The following is a 27,500-nucleotide window of genomic DNA, read 5'->3' as shown; positions in this document are numbered from 1 at the left end:
GAGAGAGAGAGAGAGAGAGTCAGAGAGTCGGGGAGTCAGAGATGCAGGTAATGCCGAAACCGGTGCCAGCACATCCATGAGACATTTCCAGGGCTTGGCACCGGATTCATGGCATTATCCTGAAATCCTCTCTTGGCGCCGTCGCCCTCTTTTGGCACTCTTCTTGGCGCACGGGAAAACGTTCCCATCCTCCGCGTCATCACAAAGTAATTTGTTTATCAGAATAGACAGTCTATGGTCAAATCAGCCTGCACCCAGGCATGCCCCGCTTGTATGGAGTTAATGGGCAAATCACTCTGCCTTCCAGCCTCCATGTGGTCACTGTATCGACAGACCCGTCAGCCTGCCTGCTTGCAGTCAGTCTATTGAGATATTAGTCAGCCTACTTGTCTGCATTCCTTACCTGACGTGATACCCTCGTAGCCTCGAGGGCCCCCGTCGGGACCCAGGCGAGCCTCGAACTCACGCATAGCCGGATCGGCGAGCACGAATGGACCCCACGGCTTTCTGTTGGGGGAGGGAGGATGGGGGATAAATGATTTAGTACATGTGCGCACATTGGCTGATTCAGTACAAACGTACACTCAAATGCTAAACCCAGTTGGCTTCCCTCGCTTCCTTACTCTGCCAAGGGGCCGGATTCATAAGGGGAAAATGGAGCAATTACCCTGGACATCATTTAAAAAAATGCAATAATTAAGAAATAAATCGCACTGTAAGAATATAAAAGTGTGTGATGGGATATTGTAACATAGGAAAACAAGGTGTCTCGCCACCTTTGAATAAAATAGAAAAAAGTAAAAGAAACTAAAAATATTAATTTGAAAACTTGGATGATTAATCTGAAATACCTTGTTTTCAAATCTCATTATATCTTGTTCAACGCTAATATGGTCAAAATTGTAAATAAGCTGGAATATCATCTTACAATATTGTATCTTTGAACGTATTTTCTGAATTTGACCTGTAAGTATGGCAACAGCACTGCGTCCATGACAATAACCGCGATTCCTGGCATTTGTTATATGAATTATGTAAACATCGTAACTAATGTATTTAAAGTGAGAATATTACAGAAAAAAAGACATTCATAAAGTCTAATTTCATTCTGCATGCAATGCATAAAGGTGAGTACATACACTCAGAGAGAGAGAGAGAGAGAGAGAGAGAGAGAGAGAGAGAGAGAGAGAGAGAGAGAGAGAGAGAGAGAGAGAGAGAGAGAGAGAGAGAGAGAGAGAGAGAGAGAGAGAGAGAGAGAGAGAGAGAGAGAGAGAGAGAGAGAGAGAGAGAGAGAGAGAGAGAGAGAGAGAGAGAGAGAGAGAGAGAGAGAGAGAGAGAGAGAGAGAGAGAGAGAGAGAGAGAGAGAGAGAGAGAGAGAGAGAGAGAGAGAGAGAGAGAGAGAGAGAGAGAGAGAGAGAGAGAGAGAGAGAGAGAGAGAGAGAGAGAGAGAGAGAGAGAGAGAGAGAGAGAGAGAGAGAGAGAGAGAGAGAGAGAGAGAGAGAGAGAGAGAGAGAGAGAGAGAGAGAGAGAGAGAGAGAGAGAGAGAGAGAGAGAGAGAGAGAGAGAGAGAGAGAGAGAGAGAGAGAGAGAGAGAGAGAGAGAGAGAGAGAGAGAGAGAGAGAGAGAGAGAGAGAGAGAGAGAGAGAGAGAGAGAGAGAGAGAGAGAGAGAGAGAGAGAGAGAGAGAGAGAGAGAGAGAGAGAGAGAGAGAGAGAGAGAGAGAGAGAGAGAGAGAGAGAGAGAGAGAGAGAGAGAGAGAGAGAGAGAGAGAGAGAGAGAGAGAGAGAGAGAGAGAGAGAGAGAGAGAGAGAGAGAGAGAGAGAGAGAGAGAGAGAGAGAGAGAGAGAGAGAGAGAGAGAGAGAGAGAGAGAGAGAGAGAGAGAGAGAGAGAGAGAGAGAGAGAGAGAGAGAGAGAGAGAGAGAGAGAGAGAGAGAGAGAGAGAGAGAGAGAGAGAGAGAGAGAGAGAGAGAGAGAGAGAGAGAGAGAGAGAGAGAGAGAGAGAGAGAGAGAGAGAGAGAGAGAGAGAGAGAGAGAGAGAGAGAGAGAGAGAGAGAGAGAGAGAGGGAGAGAGATGGCCAGGCCTGAGGCACTTACAGATCCTTGAGATTGGACTTGGTAAAAGCAAAGCAGTTCTTCTCGCCCTTCTTTTTGACGAACTCAATGGGCTGCGAGACCTTGGACCAGGCGTAATGGATTGTGGGCCGCTTGAGCAGGTCCAAATGACCCATGGCCCACACCGTCTGGGCTGGACCGCTGGCCGGGTACGGTGTGTCGCCGGTGTCGGCTGCAAGAAAGGTATTGGGCGGAGGGTAAGGGGTGAGGATTAATAACCAAAAAGTCCGCTTTTATATTATTAGTTACAAAAATAATCGCAAAGTTAATTGCAAAGGTACACTTCGAATTGTTGCTAGTGAAAAAAGTAGTTGGTAAAACAATATCTAAGTAAAATTGTCAATTAATAGAACAAATAAACACGGGATGTCGTCGACCACAAATCAACGGTAGTTCGTAACTGTTTTGTAACCGACATCAGTTTCAAATTACACCAGTTCTGAATCAACTTTGGCTGTCCTGCTCTGCGATTTCAATTAGATTTAAGGTGACAATGATGGATTACGTATAGTTTATTGGGACGCGTAGATTTTTTTTTTCTTAATTTTCACGAATAAATAAACTGCCCACATTAAAAAAATTCTATTCCCTCATCTGTGATACTGATCAACTGTAACATTTAAATTCTAATGACGCCAGGGGATTCTATTCAATCAAGGAGGAACTCTAAAGGACACGAAGAGGTTCAGGAAAGTAGTGAGATGACTCAAGTTGAATTATGTATGAAGATGACTTAAGACAGTTTGAGCAGGAAGATAACTTACGTGTTTTGAGTCGCCGACGGAAGGTGAAGGAGTTGATTCCGTTGTCCCTGGTCGCCTTGTGCATCTGGTAGTCCTGGTATCCGCCGAACAAGTCGTCGGAGCAGACACCCTTGTGTGTGCCTAGTAACTCGGTACACTATAAAATAACTCCATCGTCAATTTCATGAGAGTGACTAAAGGGTGAAGGGATGACAACTCGGAACACAGGGAGGGAACGAAGGATATGCATACATACATACATACACACACACACACACACACACGCACACACACACACACACACACACACACACACACACACACACACACACACACACACACACACACACACACACACACACACACACACATATATATATATATATATATATATATATACATATATATATATATATATATTGTATATATACATATACACACAAATACATATACATATGCATGTATTTTGCGTAGGAAAACTCCGAATGATGGCCGAGGTACTTTAATCTCTTACGTTTCGGCTATACGCCTTCTTCAGAGAGGATGACAGACAAACATACATCTCGCTTGATATACTCATATGCTTCGGCGATTTTATATCTCTGGTTGTCTCGGAAAGCCCACGCCGTTATCCGCGCTTGCCCGTCTCGTTCTGTTTGTTAGTTTTGATTATGCCACTATAACAAGCTAGGTTGATGAACCCTCCCCTATGGTTGGCGATGTTTTCTGTGCTGATATGCGCTGCTTCAACTGTTTTCCTCGTTATTATTTTTTTTTTCTATTAAGTGCCTTATCAATCACTTCCATCTTTCGCCAGTCTGGCAATGAGTTGCGTTTTCTATGATGTTTTATGTCATTCCTGTGTTCGTAAATACGCTTGTCTATGTCACCCAACGATTCGCTAATGTAAACTCGTGAGCATCCCTTACATGGTATCTTGTATATTGAATCTATTTTCACTCATCTTATTTCTGTTCTATGTTTCACCAAGTCCCTAATTGTTCTCCGTTATCTGTAAAAGTGTTTCGATGGACTTAGCTTTCTTTGAGTGTGGTACTAGGATGTATTCATTCAAGAGTTAATCTTCAGTTTTCTCCCTCGTGGCAATTTCAATACATTATCTTTTTAATTTGTTTAGCAATACCACTGGATATTAACAAAGAGAACGAAACGGAGAAACGAGGATCAAAGTGTGGGCTTTCCAAGACAACTAGAGATATAAAATCGCCGAAGCATATGGGTATATCAAGCGAGATGTATGTTTGTCTGTCATCCTCTCTGAAGAAAGCGTATAGTCGAAACGTGAGATTAAGATACCTCTGCCATCATTCCGAGTTTTCCTTCGCCAAATACACACAACCTTTCAACTTTACTTTTAACACACACACACACACACACACACACACACACACACACACACACACACACACACACACACACACACACACACACACACACACACACACACACACACACACACACACACACACACACACACACACACACACACACACACACACACATTATTCACACATAATACTGAACCAAGGAAGACTAAAGGCGTTATTACACTGGGCTATCTTTCCTCCGACTCTTAGAGTAGATTTGCAGCACGCGGCTTTAGGGATGGAATGTGATATGCTGGAAGAAAATATCTTTTCTCCAGTATATCAAATGACAAAATGGTTCTGGAGATAGGCAATGCTGCCGATTAATTGGAATATGAAGGAAAATAGCCTAGTGTGACAACACCTTAAGCCATACGATGCATATCAAATGTGTATTTCATCCTGTAGACGTCAAGATAATATAGATCAGAGAGAACGGAGTACAGAAAGTGGACCAAAGAAAACGTGGCAAGACCGATGGACTCACGGGCATGTAAGAGGAAATGTTGTAGTCAACGATGTAGCCTAGGAAGCCCTCCATGTAGGCGACGACAACGTCGGCGCCTTCCATCTTGGGTTCCGTCTCCGACCCACTCATGCCGAAGGCGATGTAATCATCCTCACCTGAAAGTGTAGGAGGCAAGAAAATAGTTATTAAATTATCTTCTACAACTTTTTAAGATATTTATGATATTTTTTCGATCAATAAACTATGAAGACCTTGGTTCAGGGATTTCCAACATTCTAAATCTGAAGAACATTTGACAGGTGATCAAGTAAGCATCAATATATACTCAAAAAGAAAACGGATCAAGCCCAAATTATTTCAGAAAGGTTTAGCATGAATAGATGAATTAATACATTCATCTCACCTAACTTGTTGAAACGAATTGAGCAAAAACAGTTTAACAGATCTCTGTGGAAATGGATATGTTCGTTCAAAGGTTCCTCTAAGTGTGAAACCATCAGGGCCGGTTCTAGCTGTTTTGGTGCCGTAGGTGAGATAAGAATTTGGCGCTCCCTCTGTCTGCTCCCTCCCCACCTACACACATACACTATCCATACATACGCAAATATATATATATATATATATATATATATATATATATATATATATATAATGTGTGTATGTATATATATATATATATATATATATATATATATATATATATATATATATATATATATATATACAGACGCTCCTCTACTTACGTTCATTCGTTTTACGTTTTTTCGATTTTACGTTTGAACTGACTGTAAAAAAAAAAAAAAAATTGTAAAAAAAAAATTTGAGTGAATTTTTTAGTTTAGCGCGCTCTCCGTAGTTCAAACGATACTTACGCATGACGCTGCGTCCATTGTTTACATTACACAAACGACAGACTGAAAGTGCCTTGCTTCATCCTCCTCCTCCTCCACCATCTCAATTTATGTTGCTTGAATTTAATTTATTTGAAATTAATGTTATTATTTTACAATGTTATGTGTATAATTAATTATTTAGGGGTGTTTTGTAAGATACGGTAATATAATTTACGGATGTATAGTACAGTAACAACTTACGTTCATTTTCAACTTACGTTCGGCCGTTCGGAACGTAACTAAAACATAAGTTGAGGAGCGTCTGTACACACAATTTCATAATGGCACTTATAAAAGCTCAATAGATTTCAGTTGACCGTGGCAAAGCTCACAAACCAATGTCACCTCATTGCAGAAAAAGTCTATCCATTTATTTTAATTAATAGACATTCGTAACATTTTTGCTCTCCTGGGCGCTGCCTTCTAGTTGGTGGCGCCCCAGGGAGACCGCCTATTAGTCCTCTCCCAAAAACCAGCTATGGAAATTCACCTGTCGTTAGCCAGGATAAAACCCATAAAGGTAACAACTGACTCACTTGGGCATTAAGACAATAACAGTGTAGAATTATCTCGACCGGTGTATCTAGACCAGTGGTTCCCAAACTTTTTTTTTCAGTTTTACAACTATACGTGCTAAGTTAACCTTAATCCTAATGCCAGGTACCGCAGTGTTTTCTTGATCTTATTTTATTTAATTTTATTTCTAATATTTTGTCACCCCTCCATAACCCCCGAAAATTTGTTACCTCCCCCCCGGGGGGGTAATTTACCCACAGTTTGAGAACCACTGATCTAGACTAATTTCTTCCTGCCAGGGGATTCTTGCCAGCCGAATGAAATCGCCTGGCGTTGGTGAGATCCTTGATCCTTTGGCAACTTACCGACACGACCTGTGAGTTCGAGGGTCACCTGGTCCCCGAAGACGTCCCAACTCAGCTGTAATTCCTTATGTAGCTGCTCGCAGTTGGGTAGACCACTCTCATGATGCTGCGGAGGGAAGGGGAAAGAGAAGCAAAGATGTCAGGGACAAAACAAGACAAGACATAACAAGACAAGACAAGACAAGACAAGACAAGACATAACAAGACAAGACAAGAGAAGACAAGATAATACTCTACATGTGATAACGATGCTGGTGCCTGCTTGTGTGCCAAGCTTACCCGCGCTCCCGGGTTGAAAAGCTTTCACTGATACAACAAGACGTTACTGCCCTCTTTGAGCAACGCGATGGTTCACAACATTACCCAGAAATCGGGTAATACATGAGTTCTAAGTACTCATTCGGTTGGGCAATAGCTGTCAATCATGACTAAAGCACGTGATTTAAATAGCGTTACTAATCCAACACACAAACATGTACATACACACACACACACGCTCATCGAAGCAACACCGCTCGTCGTCGCTGTCGTCGCGCGCGACCAAGAAGAAGAGGATTTACGACGAAAAAGGAAAACCTGGTTTGTACTGTAGGGGTGGGGAGTGAACGTGAGTGCCCGAAATGGTATCTATGCAGTGCTAGTTAATTGTGTTAACTCGAAATTAGCAAAAATGAATGAAAACGACTCGAAAGCCAGTTGCGAATCAGAGCCATCTGGCGGCAATCCACTGAACCGCGATGTAAACAATCAACAAAGCACGTGTTATGACAATGATTTCTTAGGGTTTGGTAAGTACGAAAGAAAGAACTTAAGTAGATTATTAGAGATAGAGAGAGAGATGAGCAAAAATAGGACTCGGTGGGAAAATGAAATCATGGACTTAAGAAAAGAGGTCATTGGTTTAATTGATTGTTTATCTAAGACTAACCATGAAATTTCTGACCTGAGAAAAAGCTAACTTGGATCTTACAAACGAAATTAAAGAAATGAAAAGAGACATAAATGAACTGAAGAATGATAATGAAAAGAAGAAAACTAATGATAATAACAATAGCGAAAATCTAAAGCAGGAAGTGAACAACAAATTACAAGAATTGACACAAAAGATCGAAGAAAAACTTAGGTGGGGACAGTATCCAGGAAATTAAGAAGTGGAAAGAAAATATTGAAAATAAAGAAATTGCTTTCAAAGAAATAGTCAAGCAGCAAATGCAAGATAATGCAAAAGACACAATCATTCAAGTGATTAACGAAAAAGCAAATTGGGTCAGGGACACAGTAGATAGGAAGAAATGTATTGTGGTTTATGGGCTTAAAGAAAAACAAGGACTGGCGAGGTACATGAGAGAAAAAGAAGAAAAAGAGACAGCAGTAGAAATCCTTAATGAAATTCAGGGGGGAGACAGTGATTCAGGCACAGACTTAGAAGAGACTTACAGAATTGGTCGCTATACTAAGGATAGGAATCGACCTCTAAAGATAAAACTAAGGTCACAAGTGGTAGTAGAAGACATATTTGAAAAAGTAGGTAACTTGGCAAAGAGTGAAAAATACAATAAGATATGGATAAAAAGAGAAATGAGTACTGAGGAATTAGAAAAAGAAAGGGCACTAAGAGAAGAAGCAAAGGAAAAAAACTTGAAAAGATCGGAGACAGAATGCAAAGAATTCCAGTTGAGAGTAATAGACTTGAGATTAAGACAATGGCGCTTCAAAACGAACAAAACAAGGGAAGAAGAAACCAGGGAGAAGGAAGAAAATTAAAAGTGGCCTATACCAACATTGACGGACTAATTTCGGGACTGAACGAACTCAATGATTATCTGTTAGAAGCAAAACCAGACATAATGGGAATTGTAGAGACTAAACTAAGAGGTGAAATACCATCCACTGTTATCGGACAAGGTTTATACAACTACTGGATAAAAAACAGGGACAAGAAACAGGGAGGGGGAATCATGTTCTTGGCCAAGAAAGACCTAAAGGTGACAAAAATTGCAGAGGGCAAAGGTAATGCTGAATTGATCATGATAAAAGTCGAAGGCAAGAATATGAAAAGTAGAAAGTTTGTGGTGACTTATGTGCCTCCAAAAACAAGCGCTTGGAAAGAAATCGAACATACAAAAATGCTAGATGACACAAGAAAATCTCTCAATGAGATACTAATGGGTAAGGGTAATCTGGTAGTTATGGGGGACTTCAATTGCAAAGAAATTTGTTGGGACAGCATGACAGTGCAAGGAGGAGATGACTCGTGGGGCAATGTACTGCTAGATATGACCATGGAGTACACAATGACCCAATGGGTCCGTGAAAACACAAGGTACAGAAATAATGAAGAGCCATCGAAACTAGATCTAATATTTACAACAGAGCCTGAAATAGTGCATAAAGTCCAGTATGAGACACCAATTGGAAAGAGTGACCATGTACTCATTGAAACTATACTAAAGGAAGAAATAGACATAGAGAGGAACGAAAAGCATAGGAAAGGAAGACTGAGGTACAACAAAACAGACTTTACAAAACTAAAGACATTCTTCCGGAATGCAAACTGGGAAATATTTTACAGGGAAGAAACAGCAGTGGAAGAGAAATGGAATATATTGATGGAAAACTACAATGAAGGGGTAAACAGGCATGTACCAAGACAAAAGCGAGAGAGAGAGTACATTAAATGTTGGTTCAACAAAAGATGCAGTGAGGCAAAAGACAGAAGGGACAAAGCTTGGAAAAAGTGGAGAAAAGACAAAAAACAAAGCAAATGGCAAATTTATGTTAACTATAGAAATGAGTATGTTAATGTGAGAAGAGAGGAGAAAAGGAACCATGAGAAGGATATTATAGACAAATGCAAAGAGCAACCCAAACTATTCTATCGGTATGTGAATGGTAAACTTAAAAACAAACAGGAATTGGTGAAACTATGCCAAGGAAACATAGAATACACAGAAGATTTAGAGATGGCCGAAGTCATGAACAATCACTTTAAATCTGTTTTCACCAGAGAGAAAATACCAAATTGTGACATAGACAAAAACAAGAAATCTCCCCTCATGAATGAGTTTACAGCATCACTAAAGGAAATATCAGAACATTTATCAAGGCTGGATGTCAGAAAATCACATGGCCCGGACGGTATTGCAAATTGGATTCTAAAGGAGTGCAAAGAAGAACTAACAGACAAAATACACATCTTAATAAACAGCTCAATCAAAGAAGGAAAGATACCCGAGGACTGGAAAAACGATAACATTGTACCAATACACAAAGGAGGAAACAAAGAAGAACCCACCAACTATAGGCCAGTATCACTAACAAGCACCATTGCCAAAATTTGTGAGAAAATAATCAAGAATAATTGGGTAAAACATCTGGAAGACAATGACATATTAAACCCAAGACAATTCGGATTCAGACAAGGAAGATCATGCTCCACAAACTTAATATGCTTTTACTCAAGACTAATAGACATAGTGCAAGAAAGAAATGGATGGGCTGATTGTGCATTCCTAGACTTGCAAAAAGCCTTTGACAAAGTACCACACAGAAAACTACTAAAAAAACTGGAACACATAGGAGGAATACAGGGAAACCTACTAAAATGGATAGAGGACTTTCTGACTGGTAGAAAGATGAGAGTAGTGCTCAGAGAAAAATATTCAGACTGGAAAGAGGTGATCAGTGGAGTACCGCAAGGATCTGTGCTGGCACCAATAATGTTTGCTATCTATATGAATGACATGGATGAGGACGTGAACTGCTACATGAGCTTCTTTGCCGATGACGCCAAACTGCTAAGGAAAATAGAAACTGATGAGGACTGTGAAGCACTGCAAGCAGACCTAAATAGGGTATGGAACTGGAGTCAGAAATGGGAAGTGGACTTTAATACTAAGAAGTGTAGCATAATGGAGTTTGGAAAAAGCAAAAACAGAATATCAGGAAAATATACAATTGGAACCAAAGAAGTAAAGAAAGTAGGATCCGAAAAAGATTTGGGAGTAATTATCACGAACGACTTGTCCTATGATATACAGATTAACAAAATTGTCGGGGAGACTTACAACTTGCTAAGATCAATAAAAGTGGCGTTTACATACTTGGACGAAGACATGATGAAAAAAATATTGGTTACATTGATAAGGCCTAGATTAGAGTATGCAGCGACATTGTGGTCCCCCAGTACCAAAAAGAATATAAAGAAAATAGAAAGAATCCAAAGAGCAGCTACAAAAATGGCACCTGCACTTGCAAACCTATCATACGAAGAGAGATTGGCTAAACTGGAGTTACCACACACACACACACACACACACACACACACACACACACACACACACACACACACACACACACACACACACACACACACACACACACACACCTTAGGAAAAGAACCTACACTGCCAATGGTTGGTATTTTTCAGAGGTCTAGATATTGGAAGAAAAACAAACAAATAAATAAAAGAATTGGTTGGTATCTAAAATTGGCATTGAGAGTGCGCTAACAAAGTACCCTTATATTTTATACCTATATGCTTTTATTCTAGCAGCATCTATGCATAAGTTTGCATTTACTAATTTTTATATTCCGAAGCTGATTATGGCGTCTAGTTCTTAATGGTACCTTAGTTACAACACCAACAATTTTGGCAAATCAATCAATCAATCAAGTAGTCCGTGAATTATTCAATCAATTAGCTAGTCGATCAACCGATCAGTCGATTGGTCATTTAACCAAAACACCAGCAGGTCAGTCAATTAATCATTCAGTGGACCAATTCCTCAATTAACCAATAAACACTTGATAGCTCTCTCTTCGTCGGTCCTGGAATCATGGGGCTCAAAACCTTAATTTTAAAGAAATTTCCTCCACCCTTCCTCCTCCCTTTTACTCTCACCTCTCCCTCCTACCCATCGCCTTCCCCCTCCGCATCTCTCTTCCCCTCTCCCTCCACCTCTTCCTCTACTTCTCCCTTTTCCTTCCTCCCTTCCCCTTCTCGCTTCCTTATTCTTCACCTCTTCCTTCTCCCCCTCCCACCTCCCTTCTCTCCCACTCCTTCCCCTCACATCTCCCTACTTCCCTCCCCTTCCTCCCTACTCCCATTTCCCTCCTCCCTCCTCCTTCTCCCCATCCCCTTTCCCACTCCCTCAAAAATGAATAAAAGAAGATACTCACGATGATTTTGATGAGCGAGGGAGGGACATTGAGGTCCTCAGGGACGATGATGGAGCCGAGAACCTCCTGGCGCTTGATGTCGTACACGGCCAGCCAGTCGATTGTGTTGACCGTCATGACGCCCGGAAGCTCAAGCTCCACCCGCTTCTTCTTATACTTCCGCAACGGCGTCATGCTAGGCGAAGAGGGAAAAATCTGAGTTGGAGCCGTCTTCAAAGGTGTGCGTGTGTGTAATATATATATATTTAAAATATATATATATATATATATATATATATATTATATATATATATATATATATATTATGAAATAAATCACTTGAACACATGGTCAGAAATATGCTGGATTTCTGTGTTTCTTTTTCTTAAGTGGTTACCAGCATATATATATATATATAAATATATATATATATATATATTATATATATATATATATATATATTGAAATAGCCTTCACTCCTCGTTTTTCTCTTTTCTCATTATTTTTGCATCATCAGTGAACATGTTGGCATAGCTTATACCTTCCGTCGCGTCATTGACATGCATAAAAAATATATACATTGATGGAAGCACTGAACCTTGTGGAAATTCGGTGGCCATTGGTCTTCATCTTCACATCTTATTCTTTACTACTATCCTCATGTGTCTTCCCTTCAATAAATAAATAAATAAATAAATGAATAAATAAATAAATAAATGAAATAATTCATTTGAGTAGTTTGTCTCTCAGTCCTCCAATATACTCCAATTTCCACAAAGGTACTTTATGAAAAGTCTTCTCTAGGTCTAAGCACAAACAGTCCACCTACCCCTCTTTCTCTCTTACAACACATCAATCACTCTCGAGTGAAAGTTTAAAAAGTTTAAGACACATGGCCTTCCAGGTCTGAAACTAAACTGACAGTCTGTAATAATGTTTATCTCTTCAAGATATTTGACCCATTGAATTTTCAAAATAATTTCGTATAATTTCATTGATGTGTTGATTTGTGATGTCGGACTCTAGTTTATTAGTGTCTCCTTATTTACAGCTTTGTGAATTGGTGCCACCTCAGCCCTTCTCCAATCTTGCGGCACTATCCCTTCTTTTAACATAAAATAAGACTATGAATCTTGTCCGTTGGTTATTTTCTACATTCTTTAAGTATTTAGTTAGAGATCCCGTCAGGTCTTAAATTTTTTCTCACATCCAATGACCCCAAAAGATTGAGCACTTGCTTTACTTTTACACTGGTACCTTCTAAACGCGAATTCTTCCTCTCCTGGCTTTCCTCTAAGTAAACTGCTCTTATTTGTAAAGACCGAATGGAAACTTTCATTCATTATTCCTGCCTGAGCTGAGGCCTCCTTAGACTTCAGCACCCATCATTAACTTGGTGCTTACTTCCCTGTGTCTCAATTTAGCATTAATAAACCTGTAAAAATGTTTCGGTTCTTCTCTGCATTTATCTACAACGCCCATTTTAGAATGACTTTCCTCCCATTGTGGATTCTTGTATAGTCGTTTCTAGTTTGCTAGTAAGATTCTTTTGTTTTAATGCTTCTACTCTTCTTCAAATTTTCCTTAACCGCATCCTTGTTTTTTTCTATCTCACACCATTTACTGAACCAGTTTTGTTTCTGGTTCTTCCTTCCATTAATCATCAGCACATGTTTGTTCACTCCCAGGTTGTAAATGTCAATAAAGAATTCCTCCCAGGCTGATTCATTCCTTGGCTCTATTTCCTCATCCACAGATTCAAAGAGCCGAGTCATTTCCTTTACCCACTGGGTCATTGTGTCCTAGAATGCTATACTTAACTGGATATTTCCTCAAGAATATGTGTGTGTGTGTGTATGTGAATTTAATCATTAGATCTGTACCCTATTTAACATAGGGGTAGACATTATAGATTTCATTCTAGTTAGAGGTGGACTCTGGGCGTAAGAGGAGTTTCGACCATTCGCTACGCCCTTCTCTCCGGGAGGTGCGTTCTGCAACTAAATGAAATGGACTGACGTTCGGAACACCAGATTCTGTGACGTGCATCCCCGTGTTGGAACAGATTTCACTTTTCAATACGGTAAAGCTGGCGGAGAGAGAGAGACGGAATAATTATGGGGTCTTATGATCATCTGACACCAACCAGAATGAAATATATAAAGACAGGCATTAGGTCGAGAGTGGCAAAAAATCCTTCTGAAAAAAGTAACCGATTATTGGGTCTACACACGTAGACACGCACAACCACACGCCACACGCACACACTTGCTAATGTAGTGGTATTGACTTGGCTTGCTAACGCAGTAGTCTTAGGATATGTCCCCGCCCATTGTTGAAAAACATCACAGCACTGCAAATCGCACCCGTCCTCTTGGTGTGTGTGTGTGTGTGTGTGTGTGTGTGTGTGTGTGTGTGTGTGTGTGTGTGTGTGTGTGTGTGTGTGTGTGTGTGTGTGTGTGTGTGTGTGTGTGTGTTTTGGTGGGTGTAATAACTGCCGACCACAAACCTAGCACGTGATCTAAGACCATAGTAAATCACACACACACACACACACACACACACACACACACACACACACACACACACACACACACACACACACACACACACACACACACACACACGCACACACACACACACACGAAGTAGTGGTTCCTTACTATCCATGTTCATCTGGGATTTTGGTTCCTTTGGAGTGAGCCTGAGGTCCGATGCCGACCCAGAAGTAGACCTCCTCTCCAGTGCCGTCGTAGTTAAAATCTAAAGAAGAAAAAAAGAGAGCGTGAGAGGCTTAGAGGAGAACAACAGAAGTTTCTTCATGGGCAGTGGGAGGGGGGGGGAAGGCAGGGATGACGTCATCAAATGGCATTATAATCTGACAAATGGTATCAGCCAAGTACCAAATTATGATATTCTCAACCTTTAATACTTTCCGTAGCTAAAGCTAGTGATTGCCAGGCAATTCTAATTATTTCTGGTTCCCATTCGATTGAAAGAAGTTGTACCTTTCAGTGGGTTACAATGATTTTAAAGTGACGTTATAAATTAGATTAATTTTTTCCAAACAAGCAAAGAAATAAACAAAACAAGTCATATACAGAAATTATAGCGTATTGACCAGAGGTTTATGAAAGTGAATTTTAAAACTCCGAACTCATATACTACATGGGACTGCCCTCTGCAGGAAGTTTCCTCCATTCATTGTGTTTCCTACACACCTTCTATCACGATCGTTTTGGTGTCGTGGATGACGACACGCCCGGTCTGGATGGCTGTCGACTTGGAGCTCATCTTGTTCAGGACAATCTTCTGTGGCGGCTCGAAACCCTCGGGAATCGTCACGTCGCCAAAGCTCTCCTGATGGGGAAAATAACGAAGTTCAGCGTTCAGAATCGCTAAAATACCTTGAGATCTTGATGAGTGGAGAAAATTGAATAAAACGTTCACCCTTTTAATTGTTAAAGAGTATGAAAAATCTTTATTGTCCTCGGAGTTAGGCAAGAATTACAGAGTACATAAGTATTGGAAAAATTAATATTGAATCTAAGTCAGATGGCCAGGCATTCGGACAATTCTACATGAAGAATAATAGAGGCAGGAAGATAGTTGCGGAGAAAGTAGGAGGAAATAAAATACAGGTTGGTGCCTGTATGCCCAGAAACCTGGGTTCCATTGGAAAGGGGGATGTAAAGAGTTGGGGGGGGACAATATGTAAACCTACTTTGTCTTAGGGGATAAAAAAAAATCGAGTGAAAACCACTGACATTGCAGAAGTAGGTAGAAAAACAGGTGATAAGGGTAGTAATAGAATTCAATTTCATCCCCTAATAGCAGTTGAAATATATTCCACAATATGGTGAATATACAAAAAATTAGGTGTCATGTGTAGTTGCAGGTAATGAAACTATTTCCCCATGTAACGACCAAAGCGGTAATGGTTATTAAATTTTAATTTCCCCTTTAAAGATTATACATGTAGAGTAGTTTGATAAAAGCTATTCAGATTCAGATTCATTAGGATTTCAATTATTCATAATAATTGCTACAAATTGAAATTGTTTCGAGTCATGGTATTGAAGTTATCAAAAATATATGATAACTACAGACACAAATAATTAAAATTATCGTTGGCATAGCAGGATTTTGAAAAAAAAAATTGGTCAATATATGAGAATACTTAACCTAACCTGAAATAATACAACCAAACCTGATTTTCATATGGGCCTCATAAAACTCAGAGCACGAGGGTGAAATAGGTGAAATTGTTGTTTGAACTGAGCAAAAAACAAAATGAAAGAAAATAAACTACGTTTTCTATACTACCTACTTACACCAAAGAAAACAAAAACTGACGTCACATTTCTCTAAGGAGAAACTGCAGTCTTGACCACAAAAAATCTTGAAATTTTACTTACCAGCCTGCTGAGATCATAGATGGCCAGCCATCTGACCTTAGTCAAGAGTTTACGTTCCGGCAAGCGGAGTGTGATGTCCTCATTTAAATATCGTCGAAGTACATTTGTCCTGTGGGGAACAAAATTTTTTTTAATCGAATGTTGGGACTCCTCTTAAAACTTTAGTGACCAGAATAACACTTCACACAACGTGTTTTCTTTTCGTGCCAGATATACACCACAAAATCATATCACAACAGCTCATTTATACTACAAAATAAGGCAGCAGAATTTACTTGTATTCTAGTAATTTGGTAAAAAATATAATCTGAATGTAGTGCATATGACTGAAACGAAATTAACAACGCCTATTATATAAGACATATTTCATGAATTCAAATTTCGAGCTTGCGGGTGTATGTGTGCCTGTATGCTTGTGTACGTATGTGTACGATTCATCCCGATTTTAGATCGCGTGCTGGACTCGTCATCGGCAGATACTACCACCCCTACCCCAGATCCACACATACACGCACACACACACGCATACACACACACACACACACACACACACACACACACACACACACACACACACACACACACACACACACACACACACACACACACACGGTTCGGTTCGGTGGCGGGTTGGTAAAGCACTGGCCTCACAAGCCAGAGAACCGGGGTTCGATTCCCCGGTCGGGCGGAGATAAGTTGGGTTTGTCTCCTTTCACGTGTAGCCCCTGTTCACCTAGCAGCGAGTAGGTACGGGACGTTAGTCAAGGAGTTTGTGACCTTGCTGTCCCGGTGTGTGGTGTGTGAGTGGTCTCAGACCTACCCAGAGATCGGCTAATAAGGAGCTCTGAGCTCACTGCCGTAGGGTGGTGTCTGGCTGTCTCGACAGAGACTGCAGCAGATCCGAGGTGAATACACACACACACACATACACATACACTCACGCACACACACACACACGCACGCACGCACACACACACACACACACACACACTCACTCACTCACCCACACACACACACACACACACACACACACACACACACACACACACACACACACACACACACACACACACACACACACACACACTCACTCCAACTCTCGTGGGTGGTGAGTTGGTGTGTGTGCGTGAAAGGTCACAGCATTACCCATAGATCAGTCATATACGAGCTCTGAGCTCTCTTCCGGGAGGGAAATAGCTGTCGATCACGAGTCCAATACGTGATCCAAAGACCATAGTGAATCACACACACACACACACACGCACACACACACACACACACACACACACACACACACACACACACACACACACACACACACACACACACACACACACACACACACACACACACACACACACAATATATATATATATATATATATATATATATATATATATATATATATATAAAAACATATAAGAATACAAAAACATAATAATGGAGGAGACTGCAAGCGTCTGTGAGGCCTACTCGTACACTGGGCCTTTCCATGTCCATTACCACCTGTCATTCCCATCCATAAAGCTGTCTAACCTTTCCTTAAAACAACCGATAGTTTCAGTGCTCTCTGCATTGTTACTAAGTCTATTCCATTCGTTGACCACTCTATTGGTAAACCAGTTCTTGTCTATTTCCTTCTTAAATCTAAATTTGTCCAATTTAAATCCATTACTGCGAATCCTGCCCTGTTGTCTTAGTATGATGACCTTGTCTGTATCACCCTTGGCCTTTGATCCACATGAACACCTCTATTAGATCACCCCACACTCTGCGTCTTTTTAGAGAGTGTAAATTAGGATACTTAAGCCTGTCCTAGTAAGGTAGATATCTGAACCCATGTATCATTTTGGTAATTCTCCTCTATATTGATTTTAATGAACTGATATCCATTCTATAGGACGGAGACCAAAACTATACCGCATAGTCAAGGATGGGTCTGACTTACGTCAGATAGAGTCTGATAATTCCCTCTACATTTTTATTCGTGACAGTCCTAGCATTGAAACCTAATGCTCTGTTAGCTCTATTCCTTGCGTTAATGCAATGTTTCCTGGATTTAAATTCAGGACTCTCTAGAATTTCCAGGCTTCTCCAGCACTCTCTTTTACCTAAAAATGTGTTATTTAAGGTATACCTGCTTTCTGGGCTGTGTAAATCTACGTTTAACACGCTGCACTTTGATATATTGAAGTCCATTTGCTATTTCAACGACCATGTGAACAATTTGTTAAGATCCTCCCGCAGAATCTCGGCTTCTTCTCCTGACCTAATTACATATATACATACATATACCAAGGCTTTTTCCCCCTTTCAAGGGAGGTAGCCAAAAAGGGAAAGGCATAAAAACGCTCCCACCCATTTCATCCCTAAATACACTCCGCACCCCTCCCACCCTCCCTCTCATCTGAGCACCTCCTGAATGACGGGTCATCCCTGCACCTTGCCCACCGCCCTGGGTCAGAAGCAGTGTCGCAAGACACAGCACATCCACAGCAAGGCCGCTTCATTTAATCGGCGACCCCCCCTCTCCGTCCCCCTTGCATATAAGGAGAGGACGGGGAGAAATCCCTTCGGGCTGCGTCAAAATTTGCTCACACATACTACCTCACCCCCACCCCCCCGCCCATTCCTCCTCATGCAATCACAACATCATCCATATACAACCATTCTCCACTCACCTCTGTCTTCCGTCCTCTCCCTTCCTTCCTCAACAGACATTCCCCTCTTCCCCAAAGCCCCCTTCACCACATCCATCCACCTCATCCTAGGACGTCCCCTCATGTTCACTCCCTCTACATCTGCCTTCCATACCTCTTTTACTAGTCTTTCTTCACTCATTCTTTCCATGTGTCCAAACCATCCTAATATTCTTTCATCAACCCTATCTCCCTAATCCTTTTTCACCCCTGTTCTCCTCCTCACCTCCTCATTTCTCACTCTATCCAGCCTAGTAACCCCCACCATACTTCTCAGACACCTCATCTCAAACACATTCAAACTCCTTCTCTCTTCTTCTCTTATGTTCCACGTTTCTGCCCCATACAGTGCTGTTGGCACAATCACTCCTTCATACAGTCTCCTCTTCGCATTCATTTCTAAATGTCTATTCCTCATTACACTCTTTAATCCACCAAGGCATTTACTCGCTTCTCTCAATCTACATTCCACCTCCACCTTCACTCCACCTTTTCCTGCTACACTTGCACCCAAGTATCTAAAACTATCCACTTCCTCCAGTCGCTCTCCCTTAATGTTCACTTCCAGTCTACTGCCACTTTCACCCCTTGTACATCTCATCACCTTACTTTTACCCACATTTATCTTTAGCTTTCTTCTATCACATACTCTCCCAAACTCTGCCACCAGCTTCCTCAATCCCTCCTCCGATCCTGCCACAAGCGCAGTGTCGTCCGCAAACAACAGCTGGCTCACCTCCCACTTTTCTCCATTTTCTTTAACCATCTCCAATCCCTGACCCACTACTCTTGCATTCACCTCTCGCACCACCCCATCCATGTATAAGTTGAACAGCCAGGGCGACATAACGCATCCTTGACGAAGTCCCACCTTTACCTCAAACCACTCACTCTCTCCATTTCCAATCCTGACACAAGCTCTACTACTCTCATAAAAACTCTTGACAGCTCCCAAAAGCTTTCCTCCTATCCCATAAATCTGCATAACCTCCCACAGTGCCTTTCTGTCTACCCTATCATAAGCCTTTTCCAGATCCATAAAAGCCCAAAAAACATCCTTCCCCTTTCCTATAGCTTTCTCACATATCTGTCTTACCACAAAGATCTGATCTACACAACCTCTACCTGTCCTAAATCCACACTGTTCCTCACCAATTACTCCTTCTGTTCCTCTCCTAATCCTCTCAATCAAGATCCTCCCATAAGCCTTCCCAACTACACTTAACAAGCTAAACCCTCTGAAACTACTACATTCACACTTGTCCCCTTTTCCCTTGTAAAGAGGAACTATACAGGCACTCCTCCAGTCCTCCGGTACTCTACCCTCTCTCCAGCAAACATTAAATAACCTCACCAACCAGTCCACCATCACTTGACCTCCCTTTTTCAGACATTCTGCATGGCATCCATCCAGACCAGGTGCCTTACCTGCTTTCATCATCTTAACAACTGCCTTCACCTCATCCTTCCTTATTTCTCCTCCATTCTCCTCACTCATCACTCTCATTTTCTTCGCATTTCCCACTGCAGCTATCTTTCCTTCCCTATCCTCCTTCACATTTAGCAACTCCCTAAAATATTCTGCCCATCTTCCCCTTACTGCCTTCTCTTCCATTATCATCTCTCCATCTGCACCTTTTACCTTTTCTTCCCTACTTGATTCGCCTCCTCTTCCTCTCTTAATTTCTTTCCAAAACATCTTTTTATTACTTTCAAAATTTTCTGTCATACTCTTACCCCATTTCACATCTGCTCTCCTCTTTGCAACCTTTACCTTTTGCTTTACTTCTCTTTTCTTTTCTTTGTACCTCTCATATGACTCCCTCGTCCTCTTTTGTAACCAATCTGTGAATGCTCGCTTCTTCTCTTCTACAACCTTCTTTGTTTCCTCATCCCACCATTCACTACCCTTTCTTCTATTTCCTTCTGTCCTTCCTGTTCCACACACCATCCTTGCACACTTTATGACTCCCTCCTTGAACCATCCCCATTCCTCCTCCACACCCATCTCTACTCCATCCTTTACTCCCTCCCACTCCTCCTTCAGCTTCTTTCCGTACTCCTTCTCCTTTTCCTTTTCATTCAAGAAGTTCACTCTAAGAACCTCCCTACCTTTTGTCCCTTTCCTCTTTCTCCATCTATCCTCCACTCTCAACTTACCTTCCACCAAAAAATGATCTGATATTCCCCCACCCTCTCCCCTTAGCACATGTACATCCTTAACTCTTCCTATCATAATCCTATTTACCACTACATAATCCATTAGCGCTCTATCTACCACCCTTCCCTCCACCACCCTCTCCCATGTGTACTTATGCTTGACTTTCTTCCGAAACACTGTATTTGCTATCATCAACTCTCTTTCTAGACACATTTCCACCATCAACTCTCCACTACGATTCTTTCCTGGAACTCCACACTTCCCAACCACTCCATCGATTGGACCATTTCCCACCCTAGCATTAAGGTCTCCCAGTACTATTACATTGACATTTCTTCCTAAACCCTCTATGCACTCATTTAAATCTATCCAAAAGGCCTCCCTTTCTTCTACACTCTTCTCACTGCCAGGCCCATATGCACTTACAAAGACCCACATCTCCTTTCCCAGTTTCACCTTCATCCACATTATCCTTGAGGAAACCTCCTTCCACTCCACTACCTGTGTACCTATCTCCTCACTTACTAGAATAGCCACCCCTTCCCTCCCTCGCCCTCTCTTCACTCCTGATAACCTCCCACTTACACTCCCAAACTTACACTCACCCTTCCCTTTCAACTTAGTTTCACTCAAAGCCAACACATCCATCTTTCTTCTCACAAACATACTACCTATCTCTTCCCTTTTACTCTCATCTGTACCACATCCATGCACATTAAAAGACCCAAACCTTAGGGTGCTGGTCCGAGGCCCTCCAGCACCCCTTATGCCTTCACTTTTATTTTTAGGAGATATGCCCCGTGGGGCTACAGGGAGAAGGATGCCTAGTCCCAATCCCCGTCCCTTTCTTCTCGCCTCTTACGATCCAAGTGGGAATACTTGGTGGCAGTATTCTTTTCCCCCACCACAGGGAATTCCCCCATCACAGAAAGAGAATACTCAGAGAAATGGTACAGGACAGCAACAAGGGGTTGGGGGACAGCATAACGGAGGGACAGTCGTAGTATAAAAGTGTCATCATTTCTCTATGAACAGAGTTTTCTTCTATCATAGACAAAATGATGTGTGGCTCTGGTCCGTAGGGGCGCCCCATATAGACCCTAAAGTATCGACTGCATGCTACTTTGCCACAATAACAAGCAGCCAATACCCCAGACGGCGTCATATTTTAGTGTCGTCCGCAAATTTACTAACATTACTATTGATCCCACTGCCCAAGTTGTTTATAAACATAATGAATAATAAGGGACCAAAAACCGAGCCCTGGGGAACTCCACTAGAAACACTCCCATTTGGATTTTACACCATTTATGATGACCCACTGTTTTCTGTCACTGATCCAAGCTCTAATCCAGTCAGACACTTTTCCTCCTATGCCATGGACTTTGAGTTTATTTAGTAGTCTCTGGTGGGGTACCTTGTCGAACGTATTACTAAAGTCAAGGTAAATAACATCAGGACTATCATTCATATATATATATATATATATATATATATATATATATATATATATATATATATATATATATATATATATATATGTGTGTGTGTGTGTGTGTGTGTGTGTGTGTGTGTGTGTGTGTGTGTGTGTGTGTGTGTGTGTGTGTGTGTGTGTGTGTGTGTGTGTATGTATATATATATATATATATATATATATATGTATATATATATATATATATAATATACATTGGTAAATCTTGGCAGTAGGTTTGATTTTAAACATGTGATGTAATCTCCCCTAATGTTTTGTGTTGTGACCTTCCCTAATGTTACCTTTTTTATATATGTCTTGTATTCTCCCTGTATTTTTTACATTGATAATGCCAACTGCGATTAGTGGAAGGTCTGTATATTCTTCCTGAACAATAGTTCCTAATGTGTATAGGTAATCTATTATTCCCCTATTTCTTAATCAAAAGTCATCATTCAGAAGACTTGAAATTCTGATCAAGAGGCTTTGTAGTGCAGAATGCACTGTTGTTTTTAATAAAACATGTTTATATGTATATGAAATATTTTTATATATATATATATATATATATATATATATATATATATATATATATGAAAGAGCTGAATGCGCAAGTCTATATATTTCGACTGCTAACTGCAATCCCTCAGCAATCGAAATATATAGACTCGCGCATTCGGCTTTCTTTTTTCCGACCGTGGTGTTGGCTGCGATTTAAGAATGTGTTACTACATTTCTCACTAGTGATATATATATATATACATATATATATATATATATCTATATATATATATATATATATATATATATATATATATATAATATACATATATGTACTGTAGATATATATATAGATAGAATGATAGTTAAAAATATTGATAAATAGATAGGTTGATAGATATACGAAAATCGATTAAAACATATGGGTCTATTTTCGCTAAAAAGAATAGACTTAGGAGTGATTTGATACAGGTCTTTGAAATTTTAAAAGGAACTAACATCAAAAGTGACGAAATTTTTAAACTAAATGCAAGTGAGACAAGAAATAATTATCTCAAACTGTCACGAAGTAAATCTAATTTGGAAGTGGGTAGAAACAACCTCGCCAACCGTGTAGTTAATGAATGGAATAAACTTCCTGAAGAGTCAGTGCAATGTAGCACAGTTCGAAGTTTTAAGATTCATTTAGATGAGCACCTAAGCGATATGCCGCAATGCCTGCCACCATTTACCTTATTTTGTTCATCAATTTATCTATTTATTACTATCTATCTGCATATTTTTGTAATCTAATTATTCATTTATTGATTATGAATTATTGTTATTTTTCTGTTTGTTTATTATTTGTCATTTTCTGTTTATTCATTTTATTCATTTATCTTTTTTTTTCCCGCAACCGACTTAGTTATGGACCAAAATGTCTCCTGCCGGCATGCCCTTCCTCTGCAATCCTTTGAGAGTTCATTTAATTGCATTTACCTAACTGTAATATACGGGGTTGGGGTGGTGCTCATGGGGTCCCGTTTCCATATTTGTATTTATCAAATTTTTATTCAAATTTGCTTATGTTGTCTGTCTGGACCATTTCCTCTTCTAATTTGTTTCATCAATCGACGCATCTGTGTGAAGAGTTGTTTCACCTTTAAACAGTTTTTTTCACACCTTTCAATGTCCTAAAGATAACTACTATATCACCACTTTCTCTCTTTTTTTTTCTAATGTGGGCAGGTCCAGATTATCTTATCTCTTTTTACGCATTTTACCAGCCAGAATAAGGGATCACTCTTGTCACAGCCCTTCACACTCAATTTTTCTTATAAAGGAAAGGAAATAAAATCATAGGATCCTGTTTGTGTGTTCATTTACCTAATTGTGATAAATATACAGGAAAGGAGTTCCGCTCTTTGATTCCTGTCGTATTCTACAGTAACCAGACTCCTCAGAAGTTTGTTTGACCCCTTCGGAAAAGAGTGACCTAGCGTTAAGGTCAGCGCGACTGCGCGAAACGCAGGTATATTAGCGTTTCTCTGCGCATACCAACATGGCGCCCATGTTTTGATAATGAATTGTATACAATTAGTTACAATGAGACCAACCCGACAAAAAAAAAAAAAAAAAAAAAAAAAAAAAAAAAAAACAAAAAAAAAAAAAAAAAAAAAAAAAAAAAAAAAAAAACTTTCGGTCTATAGTCTGAAAGTAGGAAAAAAAGAATAAGCAAAGTCAACAAACACCCAAACAAGAAAATATAAACAATAAGTAATTAAATAGCCAACAGGCAGACATTACAGCATATTGTTTAAGTGTTTATTTAAATCAATGGAAGCTCAATCGGAAGCTTGGTGGTCTCGCATTCGTTTAGTTGTGGGTTCGAATCTTGCACTTCTCTCCGATTCTCAACAGTCCAAGCGACTTTGGCCGCACCTACTCAGCGCCTCCTGACGTAGGCTCTTCATCTAAATTCCATCACACGTACGGGAAGTTTATTCCATTCAATAACTTCGTGAAGACTTAAACATATAATTACCTTAATACTCTGTATAGACAATATTAAACTGTTCCTTGAGCTCTACTGGCATTTCTTGTCTGATCGGCTGTGATATAAAACGCTCTGTGTCTCTTACCTTCCGTCTTCGTTCGGTACAATGAATCCTTGTGGGCCCACGTTAGGGGTCGTCCCGGCCCAGAAGAATGTGTCAATTCCGTTCCCGTCGTACATGAAGCCTTTAATCAAGAAGGTATACTCATCCACGGCGTACACAGTGCCTTCCACCTGTGGGAGGGAGGAACATGAATACATAAGAATGAAGGAGATTGCAAGAGACCATAAGGCCTACACTAGGCAGCTCCAGGCCCCATACCACCTATCATTCATATACATAAAGTTGTCTAATCGTTTCTTAAAACAACTGATAGTTTCAGCGCTCACTACATGGTTAATAAGTCTAACCATTTATTAACTACTGTATTGGTAAACCAGTTCTTGAATATTTCCTTCTTAAATCTAAGTTTGTCCAATTCAAATCCATTACTACGAGCTCTCCCCTGCTCTCTTAATATGATGACCTTGTGTACATCACCCTTGTTCAAGCCCTTGACCCGTTTGAATACCCCTATTAGATCGCCTCGCTCTCTCCGTTTTTCCAAAGAGTGTGAATGAAGCAGAAAAAATGAGTAATGGGGTTATCACACTGAGATATTTTTCCTTCAACCTCCAACTCGTCGGCAATACCACCCACCCCCAGAACTTTTTCCGCCGTCAAATCATTATGGCAAACTATTTTGTTTCCTCAACAATTTACATAGAATGCCATTTGATATGATGAAGGAAAGCTATTTTCCTCCAGCGTATCAGATTCCTTCTCGAAAGTTGTGGAAGGGAAAAGAAGGTAAAAAGGTTTCTTCCACCTTTGTGGAGGAGATGATGAACAGCGACGAAGATGCTTTCTACCTGTGGGATGAGGAAGAACAACGAGGAAATGAGCAACGATGAAGAAAATCAACCGCCAAATAATTATGCGTTGTTTTACAAAGAGTTAAGCTTTAACTTCAAACGACGTAAGAATAAAGTACCCGACCATGTGCTTGGATTGCCAAAACAAGCACCTGTCGCTGGTAGCTTTTGGATTCGAGCCCCAAACTATGTAGTGAGAAGTGAGGTCGAAACCAGTGCGCCAAACACGTTGATGTCAAGTGTGACAACGTAAATCTTGCTCGGAGGATGCGCAGAACGGAAGCGATTATGTCGGGCAGCGCGCAAGACCCACGCCGTGACGCGTCGAATTAGCAGAATCACAATTTAGAAGTTGGAAGGGGCCACTGTCCCCACTACCACCCTGACACCCGCACAACAACTTGCACTCTCCTACCTTATTTCAATTCCCGAGTTACTGTATTACTCCTCAAAGAAAATTTTTATTCAACCTCTTTCTCACGGAGATTCAAATTTGGCGGGAACATCTTAGTAGTATTCACTTTAACACAAAATGACAAGAACTCGCTAAGTTTCTTCGTTCTTACGTTATATAATTCATTAAGAGTGAAATTCTGACCCTTATGCAGGTAAGCATCTGGCAATCAACCCACCCCAGCAAAGTTTCAAACGAAACCTTTGCATGTGGGCGGAACATCACCCACAATGCTTGCTTACCTCCTATATGACGTCATACTTTTGTACTTTCAGCCGTACATAAAATTTTTGAAAAATGGGGACATTTTCATACAGTATGAGGCTTTATTCATCATGATTTGTTATATATTTCCAAGGAGTATTTACCTTCGAGACAAAATATTTTGTACAGAAACATATATCAAATGTTCGAAACAAACGGTATATTTGCACACAGTTCAAGACCTTTGACCATAACATTGACATCGAGTTAACGGGCCGCGCTTTCTTACATTACTTATTCATTCATTTTTTTATATATATACTTTTTGATCCATTTATTCATTTTTTTTTATTAATTTATCTATTAATTCGTTTATTCGTTTATCCGCTTATTTATTTATTATTTATTCATCCATTTATCTAATTATTTACTTATTCATTTATCTATTGATCTATTTATATATTTATTCATTCATTCATTCATTCATGATTCGATTATTTGTTTATTAATTTATTCTTTATATACCTATGTATTCATTTATTTAGTTGTTTATGCATCTATTCATTTATTTGTTTATTCATTAATTTATCTATTTATTAACCTATTCAAATACGCATTCGTTTTATGTTTACTGTGATAATAACATCATAAGGGTGGTGATGAACTAAGACCGAGCGCTTTCAACTTATTAGGCACTAACGTGCACAGACATTGCAAGGGGCAGGCTTTGGGCTGGAAACTGGGCACTTCACTCTTTTGTATTATCCGTGTGTGTGTGTGTTTGTGTGTGTGTGTGTGTGTGTGTGTGTGTGTGTGTGTGTGTGTGTGTGTGTGTGTGTGTGTGTGTGTGTGTGTGTGTGTGTGTGTGTGTGTGTGTGTGTGTGTGTGTGTGTGTGTGTGTGTGTGTGTGTGTGTGTGTGTGTGTGTGTGTGTGTAAACTCTGTGCAAAACCATTTTCCACATTATAATTTCTGAATGATAAGAAGATGGAAAAA

The 27,500-nt window shown here is 40.3% G+C and overlaps 1 protein-coding gene across 1 annotated transcript in view; it reads right to left on the bottom strand.

Moving 5' to 3' along the window:
• Positions 1-27,500, bottom strand: part of knk (cytochrome and DOMON domain-containing protein knickkopf) — a 79,424-nt gene that overhangs the window by 5,552 nt on the left and 46,372 nt on the right. The window contains exons 3-12 of the mRNA XM_076190149.1: positions 25,018-25,166; positions 16,066-16,174; positions 14,869-15,007; positions 14,311-14,410; positions 11,669-11,843; positions 6,487-6,592; positions 4,731-4,867; positions 2,877-3,012; positions 2,095-2,284; positions 404-507 (exon numbers count right to left, since the gene is read on the bottom strand). Of these exons, the coding sequence (XP_076046264.1) occupies positions 404-507; positions 2,095-2,284; positions 2,877-3,012; positions 4,731-4,867; positions 6,487-6,592; positions 11,669-11,843; positions 14,311-14,410; positions 14,869-15,007; positions 16,066-16,174; positions 25,018-25,166 (1,345 nt within the window). The remainder of the gene's footprint in view (positions 1-403; positions 508-2,094; positions 2,285-2,876; positions 3,013-4,730; positions 4,868-6,486; positions 6,593-11,668; positions 11,844-14,310; positions 14,411-14,868; positions 15,008-16,065; positions 16,175-25,017; positions 25,167-27,500) is intronic.

Source organism: Oratosquilla oratoria, chromosome 9, assembly GCF_046742065.1.
Source record: "Oratosquilla oratoria isolate Oo_2021 chromosome 9, ASM4674206v1, whole genome shotgun sequence".
Lineage (NCBI taxonomy): Eukaryota > Metazoa > Arthropoda > Malacostraca > Stomatopoda > Squillidae > Oratosquilla > Oratosquilla oratoria.
This window is presented reverse-complemented; position numbering and strand designations above follow the sequence as displayed.